The 15,644-nt window shown below is 43.0% G+C and overlaps 1 protein-coding gene across 9 annotated transcripts in view; it reads right to left on the minus strand.

Moving 5' to 3' along the window:
- Positions 1-14,447, minus strand: part of MAP9 (microtubule associated protein 9) — a 208,716-nt gene extending 194,269 nt beyond the window's left edge. For 2 of the 9 annotated variants that reach the window (XM_033941260.1, XM_033941194.1), the window contains exons 1-3: positions 13,943-14,222; positions 11,071-11,279; positions 1,188-1,302 (exon numbers count right to left, since the gene is read on the minus strand). In XM_033941260.1, coding sequence (XP_033797151.1) covers positions 1,188-1,302; positions 11,071-11,145 — 190 coding nt within the window. In that variant the 5' untranslated portion in view covers positions 11,146-11,279; positions 13,943-14,222. Of the gene's footprint in view, positions 1-1,187; positions 1,303-11,070; positions 11,280-12,921; positions 13,067-13,942; positions 14,225-14,254 lie in introns of those variants that run through there. The other 7 variants (XM_033941233.1, XM_033941249.1, XM_033941213.1 and 4 more) reach the window with 6 other exon arrangements.
- Positions 14,448-15,644: the final 1,197 nt, after the last annotated feature.

Below are 15,644 nucleotides of genomic sequence, written 5' to 3' on the forward strand. Positions count from 1 at the left end.
TATGTGTGTAATGGGCAAGTAAACATTAGCACCTATTTTACAGATTTGCCCCCATACTGCATATTATTTTGTTATCTAAATGGTTAGAAAAATGTCAAAACAAGTATAAAAAGGGGCTGTTATGCGTGTGAGCTGGAGTAATGACCCAAATGCTGTGTCATATGCCAAATGCATGTGTCTTTACTTATCTGCTTCATGCTGGGCTAACACCGATTGTCAACTTTGTCAGGTTTCTGGGGAGGGGGAATGTTAGTGTCTCTGGCCATGTTTTTCACCTGGGTATACTAATTTTACAGAGCAAATATTTTAATTCTGTCATTCCACCTCCTGAATTTTCAACCTTCCTGATTGACTGCTGCATGATCAAGGTACTAGGTTGGGGGACAGTGACAGATATGCTCAATGAGAGAGCAAATATAAATTCCATTCCATGATTCATTCCCCTTTTTTTGTACCGTATTTCTTATTCTCATGCATTGGCAGATGGCTGCTCTCCAACCCCACACTGCCTATCACTACTTTTAATTCTTTATGTGAGCTAGTAAAGCATGTGTCAACACCCCCACGGATTGCAAACTTTCCCAGTGTAGTCGCTAGCATCAAAGGCATGCCGTCTTCAGTCAGCACAGGCACCCTTTCCTCTGCCATGTCCCTCCTTCTCTGATGCTACAGAAATCTTATTATTTTAAACACCTGTGAAACACCAAGGGGCCCTTTGGTAAAAAGTGGCATTAGCGTGTACCCATTATGTAGGTGGTAAGAGCTGATGCTCTGTCTCACGTGCTAATTGGTTAGCACGTGGCAATGTAGATGTGCTGATTTAGCACAAACAAACCCATTCTCAGCCCCCAACACAAAAAATAAATTTTATTTTTATCACATGGATAGTGTGTACACATGTAAAAATTACTACAAGATGCCCAAGTGTGTCCTGCAGTAAGGCATTTTTGTTGCTTACTGTAGCTTAGTAAAAGGACCCCCAAACGAAGCTTAGTAGATAGGGTCCTTAATAATATAAAATCTTGAAAAATAGAATAGAACTTAATTCTGGAACAATCTATGAAATCTTTTTAGTGAAAGTCTAACTCAAATTCATGTAATATTCTCCCAAAAATATGCTAGGCATTTTAATTTTTCTAATATTCTCCTATATTTGTGAATGTAAAACCAAAGCCAATAATACATACCATCATCGTCACTCTCTTCAAATTCATCAGAATACTCAAAATATTCAGGGATTTCTGGTTCTTCAGTAGCCTGCTGTCTTGCTACACGGGCAGTGATTACTTTTTTTAGTTCATCCTAATATAACATACATACAGAAACAATAAGGTTTTCATCTGAAGCAGAACAATGTGGTCTTTATACAGGGGGGCAGAGAGATAAAATGGTACAATCAAAGTAGTTTACATACTGTATTATACAAGGACTGATTCATAAGTCATGGCAACTATTTTTTTTCTCTTGAAAATCTGTCAACACTGGAAATCTAATATATATGTTTTGAAAGTGTGAGACATGTACTTCTTAATGCTACCACCAGATGAGAGATGAGCACAGAAACTCTCATAGGGGACAAGCAAAAAACATGACCTCTGAAATAATCATTTTATTATAGCATACAGTGTACAATATGAACAACAACAAAGTACAAGTACAAACTTTTAACATCCTTCAAAGTAGTCTCCCATTCCCAGCACTATAAGTAACTGTTTACTGTGTGAGCTGTAGCGTTGTCATGTAGGATTATGCATCGTGCAACAGTTCTGGCTGTTTCTCCTGTACTGCACAATGCAGATGGTACTACAGAAATGACTTGTAATACTGTGCATTCACAGTGTGTCCCTCATGAACTGGATGACACACAAGACAACTTGGGAGACCACTTAAACAGTTTGTACTTGTACTTTGATGCTCATGTTGTACATTGTATGCCATAATAAAACAATGATTTCAAATGTAAATTTTTTTGCTTCTCCCCTACTAGAGACCACTGCACTCATCTCTCATCTGGTGGCAACATTAAAAAGTACATGTCACACACTTTCAAATGCATATATTAGATTTCCAGTGTTGGCACTTTTCCAATAGAAAAAAAATAGTTACCCTAACTTATGAATCCACCCTCAGTACATACAGTACATTTTTCTGTTCCTAGTAGGTTCACAATCTAAGTTTTTGGGTTGTTGTTATTTTTTATCTGGTGCAGTACAGGGTTAAGTGACTCTCCCAGAATCACAAGCTGCTGCAGTAGAAATCGAACCCACTAATCGTTAGGCTACTCCTTTACTCCAAGGGAGTCTATTGTATGGATGTACATATACAGTGGAAACTTGGTTTACGAACATAATTCGTTCCAGAAGCATGCTCATAAAACAAATTGATCGTATATCAAAGCGAGTTTCCCCAAAGGAAGTAAGGGAAACTCGCTTGATTCATTCCCCCCCCCCCCCCCGAGGTCACCAGCGCTGCTCCACCTCATACCCCACCCCCGAGGCCACTGGCGCACTTCCACCACCCCTCTCAGAGAACTGGAATCGCCCCCCCTGCTCGCGAACGCCCCACTCCCCCATGCGAACCGGCATCCCCTGCCCGCCTAATCACAAGCCCTTACCCCGATCTGGCACTGGCACACAGCACCAGCCCACAGGACATGCCAGTGCCCGAAGATCGTGCCTTTTGACTGGGCTGGGCCTTGAGCATCTACACATGCTCAAGGCCTTCTGGTTCCCGCTCTCTCCAAGAATCTTGGAGAATCTCGGAGAGGGCGGAGAAGGCCTTGAGCATGTGCAGATGCTCAAGGCCCTGCTCAAGCAAGAGGCAGGATCTTCAGGCATCAGCACGTCCTGTAGGTGGGTGCTGCGTGCCGGTGCCAGATCGGGGTATACCGGTTCTCAGGGGGCGTTCACAGGCGTGGATGGGGGCGATGCCGGTTCTCGGGGGGGGAGGGGGGGAAGGGCTCACAAATCGAGTCAACGCTCAGTTTGCGAGGCACGATTTTCTCGAGTGATTTGCTTGTCTTGCAAAACACTCGCAAGCCGAGGTTTGACTGTATATAACATTTACAGGCAGTCCCTGGTTTAAGAACAACCACCATGTCAAACTTGTACTTACAAACTAGGGTCCTGCCTCGCCCTTCCTCTGTCAATGCATCTCTTCTTCCTCCCTTCATGTCCAAACATGACCCTCCTCCTCCCTTCCCTGTCCCAATGCGTCCCTCGTCATCTTTCCCTCCGTTCTGCGTCCCAAAATTGTGCCTCCCGCGGGTATTTACCTCCCCCTCCTCCCATCACAGTTCTCTTTGCAAAGCCGTGGCTTGTGGCTAACCTGGCAGCCCCTTCGTGCCTCCCACGGGTGTTTACCTCTTTTGGATGGCTCTCTCCTCCTAGTGGCACTTCTTTCCGCAAAGCCATGGCTGCAGGTTCTAGCACAATTGTCATTTTAAAAATCACAAATACAAAACAAATTCCTTTCTCTACTTCCCTCACAGTCATGTTAAGTCTTGCCACAGTTTTTATTTTATCTTATTTTTAATTGTAAGCCGCCTAGACATATTTTGATAGGCAGAATATCAAAATTGTAATAAACTTGGAACAAGGATAAACAAAACCTTTTTCTCCCCGTCCCCTCCCATGTCTGGCATTGTCCCTGTGTCCATTTACCACCTCCATTCAGCATTCCCCTTTTTGTCCTTGTCCCTAAGCTCCCATCCATGCCCACCATCTCCCCTTCTTTTGTATATCTCCCTGTGTCCAACTTCTCCCCTCTCTTACTCCCTTACACCAATGTGTCTCACACCCTACTCTTTCCTCTCTCCCTTCGCTGTGTTCTGCATTTCACTTCTACTTCCTTCATCACCTTGGTTCAGCATCTCTCTTTCATTTCCCTTCTCACTCCTCCTCTCTGCAGGTCCACAACATCTCCTCCCTTTCCTCCAGCTCCAGTCACCTTCCCCTGACATGGGTCCAATACCTTTCTCGCTTCCCTCAAGCTCCCCCTCCCCTCACATGGGTCCAGCATCTCTCTCCATTCCCTTCAGCTCAAGCTCCTCCCCACCACGGATCCAATACCTCTCTCCAATACCTCCCCTTCAGCTCTGCAGCCAGCCAGCCAGCCAGCATCCCTCCATGGGTCATAGAAGTAACAGTAGCAGAATCTACCTCAACCCACGAGTCCAGCAGTCCCCTCCCCATATGGATCAGCATCTCTGTACCTTCCCTCCCAACTCCCCTGCACCTATTTTACCTCGAGCAGCCTCAGCCATGCAACGGAGAAGAAAAGTCAGAGGCCTTCTCCAGTGCCTTCCTTCTGCAAAGTCCCTTACAACAAATTCAAATAGTTTGCATATATTTTCTCCCATTTCAAAACAGAGATACAGTGGAAATACACAAAAAAAAACCCACCCCAACAACAAAAAAACAGAAAAAAGGAGGGCAACCAAACTGTTTGAGGGGACTGGAGCAGATCAGCAGTGAAGAACTTGAAGAAGAGATGACTAAAAGAAGATACAGGTTCATAAAATCATTGCTGGACTGTGAGAGGAGAGGGAGGGCAGGGGCAGCAGGAAGTTGGAGAGAGATGCTGGCCCTTGGAATGGGGGTTATGAGAGAAAGGGACGAGAGAGGAGACAAGCTAGACAATGGAAGAGACAGGGACGTAGAGAAGAATTGCTCATGAACATTGGGAAAAGTCGATTTTGTTGTTACATTTCACCAAGACAAGGCAACACCCAAAAGAGGGTCTTCAGCTGGGGACCAGGATTCTGCAAACATTAGGAATAGCATTCTAACCAAAAGGAGAATTAGCCACTGGGTGTGAAAAAATCTCAAGGCATAAAAGTTCCTGTGAAAAGGGTGCATAAAAGGCACCACTTTTTCAGTCTGTGTGTCTTGGATGCAGTGGGAAAGGGGAGGGATGAATGGCTCAGAAGAAGGCACCGGCGCAGGCATCAGATTCTACTTTTACGTGAAATGGCTGAGGCTGCTTGAGGTAAAATAAGCAAGGGGCAGAGGAGAGTTGGAGAGGAAGGCACAGAAATGCCGACCCAGGCGCAAGTTTTTTTAAACCACGGGAGCAAGGCTTTTTATCGCTCCTGTGAGGAGGTAAAAGGCTTTGTTCCCATTCCTACGGTAAACCGGGCAAATATTTTCCCGTTCCTAAAGATCACTGACCATTTTAGTAGCCTTCCTCTGGACCGACTCCATCTTGTTTATATCTTTTGAATGTGCGATCTCCAGAACTGTACACAATATTCTAGATGAAGTCTCGCCAGAGTACTATACAGGGGCATCAATACCTTCTTTTTCTTACTTGCCATTCCTCTCTCTATGCACCCTAGCATCCTTCTAGCTTTTACTGTCACCTTTCCAACATGTTCAGCCACCTTTAGATCATCACATACTATTACCCCCAAGTCCCACTTCTATGTGCACAAAAGATCTTCACCCCCTAAACCATACTATTCCCTTGAGTTTTTGCAGGACCTTACATTTCTTAGCATTAAATCTTAGCTGCCAAATATCAGACCAGTCTTCAAACTTAGTAATATTTATAGACCAGTCTTCGCAGTCTTCAAACTTCATTAAATCTTAGCTGTCAAATTTCAGACCAGTCTTCAAACTTCACAATAAAAACTCATCTCTTCCCATGACCCTCTGAGAGTGTGCAGATCCAAATTCCTCGGACCGCTTGACAAACGGCCCTGACCTTCCATTGTCTCAAATCACAAACGCTGATGTGCTTCTTCCTATATCTGACCATGCCATGTTTTGCCATGCAATATTCTACCAAACTCCATCATACTATTCGTCATCCTTGTCCTACCACACTATACTATCTATAATAATAAAACGCTAAGCGCGCATGCGAACTCTTAACGCCGTGTTGCCTGATCTGTAGTTCCGTGGCTGGCAGAGTGCGCATGCGCGCTTACCACGCATCTCTCTGTCTCGCAGTGAGCTTGCCGGCTCCGGCCAAAGTTCATTTTTTTGTTCAAAGCCCCCGCCGCGTCTCCTCTATCGAACCTCACCAGAGTCGGAGAAGACTTCCGACTCTGGCGGGGATCGAGAGAGGGGACGCAGCGTCGGCTTTGAACTAAAAAACGAACTTTGTCTGGCCAGAACCGGCAAGCTCACTGCGAGACAGAGAGATAGCATCTGAATATTAACAGCGACTTTGGCAATGGGGGAGGGGGTAAGCCATGCTAGGGGTGGCTGCACATTTTTGTTTTTTGGCAGAACGGATGATTTTCAACAGACAAAGCCGCGGTGGAGGCTCCTCTCTCGAGCCGCACCAGCGTCGGAGAAGGCTTCCGATGCAGGCGGGGATCTAGAGAGGAGCCGCGAAGGCGGCTTTTAAAACAAAAATAAACTTCTCAAAGTAATTTAAGGGAGCCGTTAGCCTAAGGGTAGTCTAAAAACAAAGTTGCCAAAATTCAGTCGTAAGAGTCAAGCTTATGTCTGACCGGCTCCCTTACTGCCCAACTGCCCCCCTCTTCCCTTCCTGCGGTCCCGACTTCAAACCTGCCGATTCGAGCAGCATGTGCAGCACTCTACACACGCTGCTTCGGGGCCTTCTACTGCCCTGATTTGCTCTGTCGCGTCTCTGATGATGTCATCAGGGATGTGCCAGAGTAAATCAGGGCAGTAGAAGGCCCCAAAGCAGCGTGTGTACAGTGCTGCACACGCTGCTAGAATCGGCAGGTTTGTCGGGACCACGGGAAGGGAAGGTGTGGGGCAGTAAGGGAGCCGGCCAGACTGCGGAAAGAGAAAGAGGAGGTAGGGGAAATGCTGCTGCTGTGGCTGCTGCACAGGGAAATGGAGGGGGAGGGAATACTGCTGTGGCTGTTGCACAGGGAAGAATGGGGAGAGAAATGCTGCTGCATAGAAGGCAGGGAGAGAGAAAGATAGATAGAAAGAAAGGCAGACAGCGGGAGAAAGGGAGACAGAAAGAAAAGAAGAAAGACACAGGGGCAGGGAGAGACACAGAAAGACAGACAGACAAAGGGGGCCAGGGAGAGAGACAGACAGAAAGAAAGACAGCGGGAGAGAAAGAGAGAGACAGAAATAAAGACAGACAGACATATATTCTAGCACCCGTTAATGTAACGGGCTAAATCACTAGTATGCCTTATTTACACTATGTTTGCCATACTATGTCCATATGATCTCATGTCATGTTTGCCACACAGTGTTTGCCATGCCTAGACTTCTATGCTTTGTTTCATCATGCTCGCTTGCCTTACCATTTTTGCCAAATCGTGTCATACTATATTAGCCATGTTTTGTAATATTATGTTTACCGTGCTATGTCTCAACATACCATGTTTTGTCATATCTGTCAGACAATGTTTAGTATGCAATCTTTTATCATACCATGTCTGAAAGTGTGGCACAGTGTTTAGAGCTGCAACCTCGGCACCCTGAGGTTGTGGGTTCAAGCCCATGCTGCTCCTCATGACCCATTGCCCCAAGCACTTTAGACAGATTGTGAGCCTGCTGGGACAGACAGGGAAAGATGCTTTGAGTACATGAATAAATTAATATAAACCATTCCGAGCTCCCCTGGGAGAACAGTATAGAAAATGAATTAATTAAATAAATCCATTGATTCATATCATCAGGAATGTCTACTCTATTGCAGATTTTAGAATCATCCGCAAAGAGGCAAATCTTACCCGACAGCCCTTCAGCAATATTGCTTACAAAAACGTTAAAAAAAACAGACTCAAGAACGGAACATTGAGATGCACCACTGGTACTATCCTTTCCTCAGAGAGATCTCCATTGACCATTGTCCTCTGTTGCCTTCCATTCAATCAGTTTCTGAGCCAGTCTGTCACTCTGGAGCCCATCCCAAGGGAACCCAGTTTATTTATTAGACGTCTGTGTGAAACACTGTCAAAAGTTTTGCTAAAATCTAAATACACCACGTCTAGCGTACTTCCTCTATCCAACTCTCTGGTCACCCAGTCAAAGATTTGTCTGACAAGATCTGCCTTTAGTGAATCTATGTTGACTCAGGTCCTGTAATCTACTGGATTCCAAAAACACACTATTCTCTTCATTTCCATTAATTTACTTACAACAGAAGTCAGACTCACTGGTCTTTAGTTCCTTACTTCCACTTTTGTGGAGAGGAACCACATCCACCCTTCTCCAGTCCTCTGGTACCACTCCCAAGCCTAAAGAATCATTGAAAAAGTCAGCCAGTGGAGCCACAAGAATTTTCCTAAGTTCCTTCAGTACCCTCAGATATACATCACATGGCCCCTTTGCTTTGCCCACCTACAGTTAACTAGCTCCTGACGAACACAATTCTCTGAAATTGATCAGGGTCTACCACATCTCTATCACTATTTGCGTTTGTCTTCTGTGGCCCTGCTCCCTGTGCTTCAGCTGTGAATACAGAACAGAAATATTTGTTAAGCAATTCGGTTCACAGTCAGTAGCGTGCGAGACACCAGCGTGCCGATAATCCAGCGCTGACAATTCAGCGCAAGAAAAACGCACAGCAAAAAACCTTATTTTTAAAAAGCTCCAACGGGTGTGTGTGTGGGGGGATTTACTGCATAGTGCTCGCGCTGCTATGGGGAGGGTGGGGTTTGGAACCCTCCATTATAGAGAAAACGGAACTTTTTCTGATTTTTTTCAGGAAAGTTCAGTTTTCTCTATAATGTGGGGGGTTGCACCTCCCCAATGGCAGCGCAAACACTATGCAATAAAGTGGAGCTCTTTAAAAATAAGTTTTTTTGCGGCACGCTTCTTTCTTGCGCTGAATTGTCAGCGCTGGATTGTCGGCGCGCTGGTGTCTGGCGCGCGATTATCCCGTCACCAGCAATTCAGCCTTATCTTTATCAACTTCACCTTCGAGTCTCACAATGCCACTTTTACACTGCTTCCTATCTGTCACTAATATACGTAAAAAATGTCTAGTCCCTCCATTTTACCGTGTTGGCTATTTTTTTTTTCTATTTCCACTATTTCCATAGTTCGACCTCATCTGGAGTATTGTGTTCAATTCTGGTCTGCTTATTTCAAGAAAGATATAGTGGCACTAGAAAATGTTCAAAGAAGAGTGACCAAGATGGTAAAGGGGATGGAACTCCTCTTGTATGAGGAAAGACTAAAATGGTTAGGGCTCTTCAGCTTGGAAAAGAGACGGCTGAGGGGAGATATGATTGAAGTCTACAAAATCCTGAGTGGACTAGAACGGGTACAAGTGGATTGATTTTTCACTCTGTCAAAAATTACAAAGACTAGGATTGGCCAGGAACTAGTGACCTGGATTGGTCACCGTGAGAATGAGCTACTGGGCTTGATAGACCATTGGTCTGACCCAGTAAGGCTATTCTTATGTTCTTTGCTTTCCTGATTCGTCGACCAGCTTCTCTTAATTTTTACAGATATTTCAGCTTGTTTTCCTCTTTCTGAAATCTTTTGTAGTTTATGAAAGTTAACCTCTTTTTCCTTACCTCTTCAGCTACTACTTTTGAGAATCAAAGCAGCCTTCTTTTCCTCTTACTTTTATATACTTTCCTTATAAAATGGTTTATTGCTCTTACAATAACTCCTTTCATTTTTGCCCAATGCTTTCCTACTTCTTCCAGATGTTCCCATCCAGAGAACAATTTCTTGACGTAATCCCCCATTTAAACAGTTAGTTTTTTTTAAGTAACATAGAAGCATGATGGTAGATAAAGGCCAAATGGCCCATCTAGTCTGCCTATCCGCAGTAACCATTATCTCTCTAAGAAATGCAATGTGACTATCCCACACCTTCTTGAATTCAAACACTTTTGAATGAGCCCTCTCTACAGCTGTCTTAATATTAAACCACACCATGCAGTGATCACTGGATGCCAGATCACCCACTATAACACCAGAAACACTTTCCCCATTTGTAAGCACCAAGTCCAGTATGGCCTCATCCCGCGTGGGTTTCGTTACCATCTGCTGGAACATATTAACATTTAGCATATTAAAATCCTCTTTTGTCGCTATATTTTGAATGTCTTCTATTAAATCTGTCTACCAATGTAAATACATTTTCTGTTCCCTTTGTCCAGATTGACCCACATTACCTCTTCCTTACCCTGTAGATCCTACAATTATGTGGGTTTAATATGATCTTTAACATATAGTGCCACTCCTCCTTTTCTTCCTACCCTGTTTTTCCTGAAGAGATTTTATACTCCCTTTTTACAAAAGCGTGGAAGAGGTTTTTAGCACCTGCCGGTGTGCTGAATACTCTGCGCTGCTCCGATGCTCATAGGAACTCTATGACCATCAGAGCAGCACAGAGCATTCAGCACACTGGCCAGCACTAAAAAACCTCTTCCGTGCTTTTGTAAAAGAGGGGAGATAGCCTGGTATAATTATATCCCAGTCATGGCTCTCCATGAACCATGTTTCCATGATCGCCACTAAATCCAAATCAGCCTCTAGATCTTGTTTCACATATTTTGAGCATCAGTATATACTACTTTCCAGACATTGACCCTTTTTCCCTTTATAGGAGCACAGCCCTCACAATTCTATTATCATTCATAGAAACATAGAAACATAGAAATAGACGGCAGATAAGGGCCACAGCCCATCTAGTCTGCCCACCCCAATGACCCTCCCCTACCTTTGTCTGTGAATAGAGCCCACGTGTCTATCCCATTTGGTCTTAAAATCAGGCACACTGCTGGCCTCAATAACCTGAAGTGGAAGACTATTCCAGCGATCAACCACCTTTTCAGTGAAAAAGAATTTCCTGGTGTCCCCGTGCAGTTTCCCGCCCCTGATTTTCCACGGATGCCCCCTTGTTGCCGCGGAACCCTTGAAAAAGAAGATATCTTCTTCCACCTCAATGCGGCCCGTGAGATGCTCTTACTCATAATATCAGAATGTGAAGTAAGTAGGAATGCCAATGGTAGGAAAAGGAACAAGAGGAACGACTGCAGCTAAAATCAACAAGCAGACAGAGGCAATCCACACAGCCAGATGTAAAATATATATATATATATTAGCTTGCTAGCTAAGCAAGTCTTTTCCCTTCCATGGTAACAAAAGTAAAGTAATTTACCTGAAAAGTTGTTCTTTTGGAGGTCCTTGGGCTCTTGGTGTAGGCCAATATAGAGCTGAAATCATCATCAGACATAATGTTTAAGACAGCAATGAATCAATCCGGTAAAGTGAAGCTCACAAGCCCACTGATTTACAGCTCACAGAATTATTTCCTGATTTCCTGTTATCACTGTTCAATTTAGGATTCCTGGGATCATCTATGATTATCTGTGAAAACAGAACACGTAGTATCCTAAGTGTTTTCCTACTGATAGCAGCAATCCAGAGTTCAAGACTAATTTAAATGGATTCAAGTATGTGAATTATTCCATTAAAACTTAAATGAGTTGATTAATATACAAGATTATGCTAATCAGCTCATTTAAAATTAACACAACAAATCATATTAACACAAAAAAATGAATGTTAAAATGCCACTATTGGCATGGAAATAATTATGGGGCCCTTTTACTAAGCTATGCTTTAAGAAATGTATGCAACATATGATTTTGATCATTTAAAAACAGACCTGCTTAGACTTAAGAAGGGAAATTATCAAAATGGGCTGCTATTAGGATGGGTTATTTTACTACAAGTCATGCTATTTTGGCGCAAGTTCCATTTTATGCAATGAGACTTAGGCGGATATTCTATAAACAGTGTCGAAACTTAGGCACCCAAGTTAAATGAGAAACACCGTTTATAACAGCAAAAAAACTGTAAAAAAATAAAGCATCTACCAGTGTCTAAATAAAAGGCACTGGAATCATGCCTACATAGGTACTTTACGGTGCTTAACGCCACTATGGGCATGGCTAACACTGGAAGTGGCATTAGACACTGTAAAACGTCTACATAGGTGTGATTCACAGCACAGATAGGCACCAGAAATATAGGCCCAGAAAACTCTAGCCTACATTTGACTCCTATCTGTCCTGGCAGCGTGATTCTCTCTACAGCGCCATTGCATGATTGACATGCGATCAGCATTTGGCAATAAAACCATATAACCGGACCTTAGTTACTAATAACCTTACTTAGTAACTATCCCATCTTAACATTAGTCCACCTTGATAACTTCCCTTCTAAGTTTCTTTACTTAATCTGATTGCAGAGATCTCGTAAAACCATTTTGTTGAAGAGTATTAGTCAGATTATAATGGCAGATGTTTCATTTCACCATTAGCCTCTGAAAAGAGAGTAATTCATTTTCAACTGTGCTTGTGTTTCTCTTATTTTAACCATGGACATACAGGAATGGATTTTATTGAGCTGGTATACACTGCAAACATGTCATGTATACATTAAAGAGACCATTTCCAGAGTTACTCTATTATGAAGTTTGCAAAGTACACTTTAGAAATGCACACGTTTCTTCCCCTCAATATATCCTAACTCTCTTTTTACCATGGCTAAAAGTTTTTGTTTATGCTATTACTCTTGATATCTCAATCTATTTCACAGTGCTCCCACTGCACTGAGAAGAGAATCAACTTTCAAAATGCCATGTAATACAGCTTTGGAAATTGTCTTCTAGTGCAACAAAATCTTGAAAACCAGAAAGAGGGTTTAGTTTAATAGTTATGCAGCTATTGCCCTCTATAGTTCATAGGATTACAACCTAAACTAAACTAAATCTTAGGTTTGTATACCACGCCATCTCCACAAGCGTAGAGCTCGGCACGGTTTACAGGGTTAGGTTGAAAAGGAGCTACAATGAAGGGTTATAGGAAAGGAGTTAGGAAGATAAAGAGGGACAGGGTACCAAAGAGCGGGAGGTGTTAGATTTTTGAAAAGAGCCAAGTTTTCAGGTGTTCTATTTTCACGTTTTAATATGTGTAAAACTAATTAAGGTACTCAGTGTACCTACCATATCTAACCTTTTCCCTTATGGCTGAGTTCTTTGCCATCAGACTTCTGCCATATTATACAGAAGAAACAGGTTACCTCTTGGAAATACCTTTCAGCTGCTTACAAAATCTGTTTAACTAAATAATAAATATATCAGCATTGACTAGATTTTTCAGCTTACCCTGGTTTTCTCTCACATTTTTGTTCTAAAATAGTACTTCTTGTGTGTTTAACTACAAAAAGCGGTAAGCAATCCCAATTCCTTACCCCCCCCCTTTTTTTTAATATAGAACCATAGCTACATGATAAAAACAGTCTAACTTTAAATAGGACTGAGCTATAAGATATGGTATACAACAGAAATGTAATTGTTGCCTATTTGGGACTTTCTTATTATTTCAGCAGAGGGTGCTCAATTTTCTAACTACGTTTATCCAACAATAAAATGTGTATTTTATGACATGATTTTACGCCTAGTTTAGGGGATCTTTTACTAAGCCGCGGCAGTAAACACACCGAAGCCCATAGGAACTGAATGGGCTTTGATGCTTTTACCGCGGCTTTGTAAAAGTGGTTTTTCAACAAGTTCATTTATTCGATTCTTTTCAATAACTTCCTTGCAACCCGCCAGTTTTAAATATATTGTACTTCGCCGACGCAACCCCCTCCCCCTTATTCATGTTTTTTGCCTGCGTTACTTGTCTGTTTTTGTTAGATGCTAAGTTGCAATAAGCAAGGATAGGCAGCTGAATGAGATAAACCAGTGGAACCATTGCCTCTCAATTGCCCTTCAGTGTCCCGAGACACTGTCAACTGTAAGTCTGACAAGTGCACACCTCCGCATGCATCTGGTAGCGTTATACTAATAACAAAACTGACTAGGCCCCCGAAGCCCTTTCGCTGCAAGGAATCTGGAAACGAGAAAGAAAGAGCGGCCCAGAGCTCACGTTCAAATTCTTAGGGCTCTGCCTCTTTCAAGCTAAAGCAACCCGCCGAAGCTGCTGCTTCGATCCCAGAATCAGCTTATCGACCCCCCTAACCTGCAGGACGCCACTCCGCTCTCTCTTGCTCCAAACAGGAAAGGCCGGCCTGCAGGAGGAACCGGTCCCGCCGCTCCCCCAGGCCCCGCAGCAGTCGGTTGTTAGCGCTTTTTTTCCGCCGGCGCTGCTCACAAGCTCACATTTGCGACGCCATTGCCGGTTACCAGGCGACCGGCCCTGTGGCGGAAATGACGCAACAGACAGCGCCGTCCCGTCACTAGAGAGCGGGAGGAGAGTGGTTGAGTAGAGGCCAGTGGGGCGCTTACCACAGCTTAGTAAAAGCACCCCCCCCCCCCTAAGATAAAAGCATACCTCCAACTATTTGCTTTCCCCCTTAAAAGCAGCCAGTGCTGTGCCAATTCCTCCAGGTTGCAGCTATGACAGCTTTTAAAAAGTTGAAAGCATAGGATCTGGCTTCCTTTTCTTTACAGTTCGTTTACCCTTTCTGCAGTCTTGGTTATTCACGTGTGTACCACAACCCTTTTTCTACCTCTGCCTCAGGAAAAAGGTCACCAAGGTTAAATGGAGAATGGACAAAAAAAAGAAGAAGAAAGAAAGGAAGCTGAATCCTCTGCATTGCAGCTCTAGTGGTTTTAAAAGAAGCATAGGATTCAAGAGATCCAGCTTTCTTTTCTTCTCTGCACGCAGCTGTATTCTAGAGATTTAAATAAACAAATTGTGCTTAACTTTAGATTACTTTAAGGGGTTTACAAGTTCTGGACAGATTCCATTCAGTTTATTTCTTTTTGAAAATACTCTCTCCAGAACAGCACAAAGTACTCAAAATCAGGTTTTCTTTTGTATTGGCCATTCAGCCATTCCTCTCCTTAGGCACCCAAGCATCTTTCTGTTTTTTTTTTGTTGCTGCCTTTTCTACCTATTTAGCTATCTTATGGTCATCAGATATGATTAGTCCTAGATCCTGCTAGTCTTTCACTCCCTATACAATATTGCTTCGTTGGTTGGTTGCAGCTCAAATGTATGACCCAACACTTATTTGCATTTTTAAGTTTAGCAATCAAATTGTCATCCATTCCACTAGGTTTCTTTTCTGTGGTAGATGTGGATCTAGTGAGCAGACTACTTAGGAAGTTTGCCAAGGGGTAATGTCAGCTAGATCCTTGTTCAGCTAAACTTAAAAACTATGCCTTCTAATTGTTTGCTTACACAGTACTTTGTCAATTTGATTAATTAATTGCTATTGGAAGGGAACATGCCAGAGCAATTGGGGCATATTCTACTAACATCTTTTCTGAAGGGTTCAGACATGAACCCTGGCCTCTGCTCTAATTATAGACTGGTGGCCAATAGTCCATTCTGGCCAAGGTGCTGGAGGCTGTGACAAGGTTACAATTGCAAGATTATCTTACTCAGCATCAGCTATTGAACACCTCAAAATCAAGATTCTAACCTAACCATAGAACAGAAACTGTTCTGTTCGCACTGATCACAGCTTTGAGATTGAACTTGGATAGGGGTGTTCCAACAATGGTCATGCAATTGGGGTGATTAATAAAGATTGGTATTTCTGAATTTTTAAAACAGAGAAATATTCAAAAGTTATATGGAATACATCACTGTCAAAACCTTGGAAAATGGTTTATGGTGTACCACATGGTTCCTCAGTTCCCCTATTCGGTTTAATGTATATTTGAATGAATTGCAGAACATTCTTAGATCCTTGGATATAATTTACTTCTCC

Source organism: Geotrypetes seraphini, chromosome 1 (genome assembly GCF_902459505.1).
Source record: "Geotrypetes seraphini chromosome 1, aGeoSer1.1, whole genome shotgun sequence".
Classification (NCBI taxonomy): Eukaryota; Metazoa; Chordata; class Amphibia; order Gymnophiona; family Dermophiidae; genus Geotrypetes; species Geotrypetes seraphini.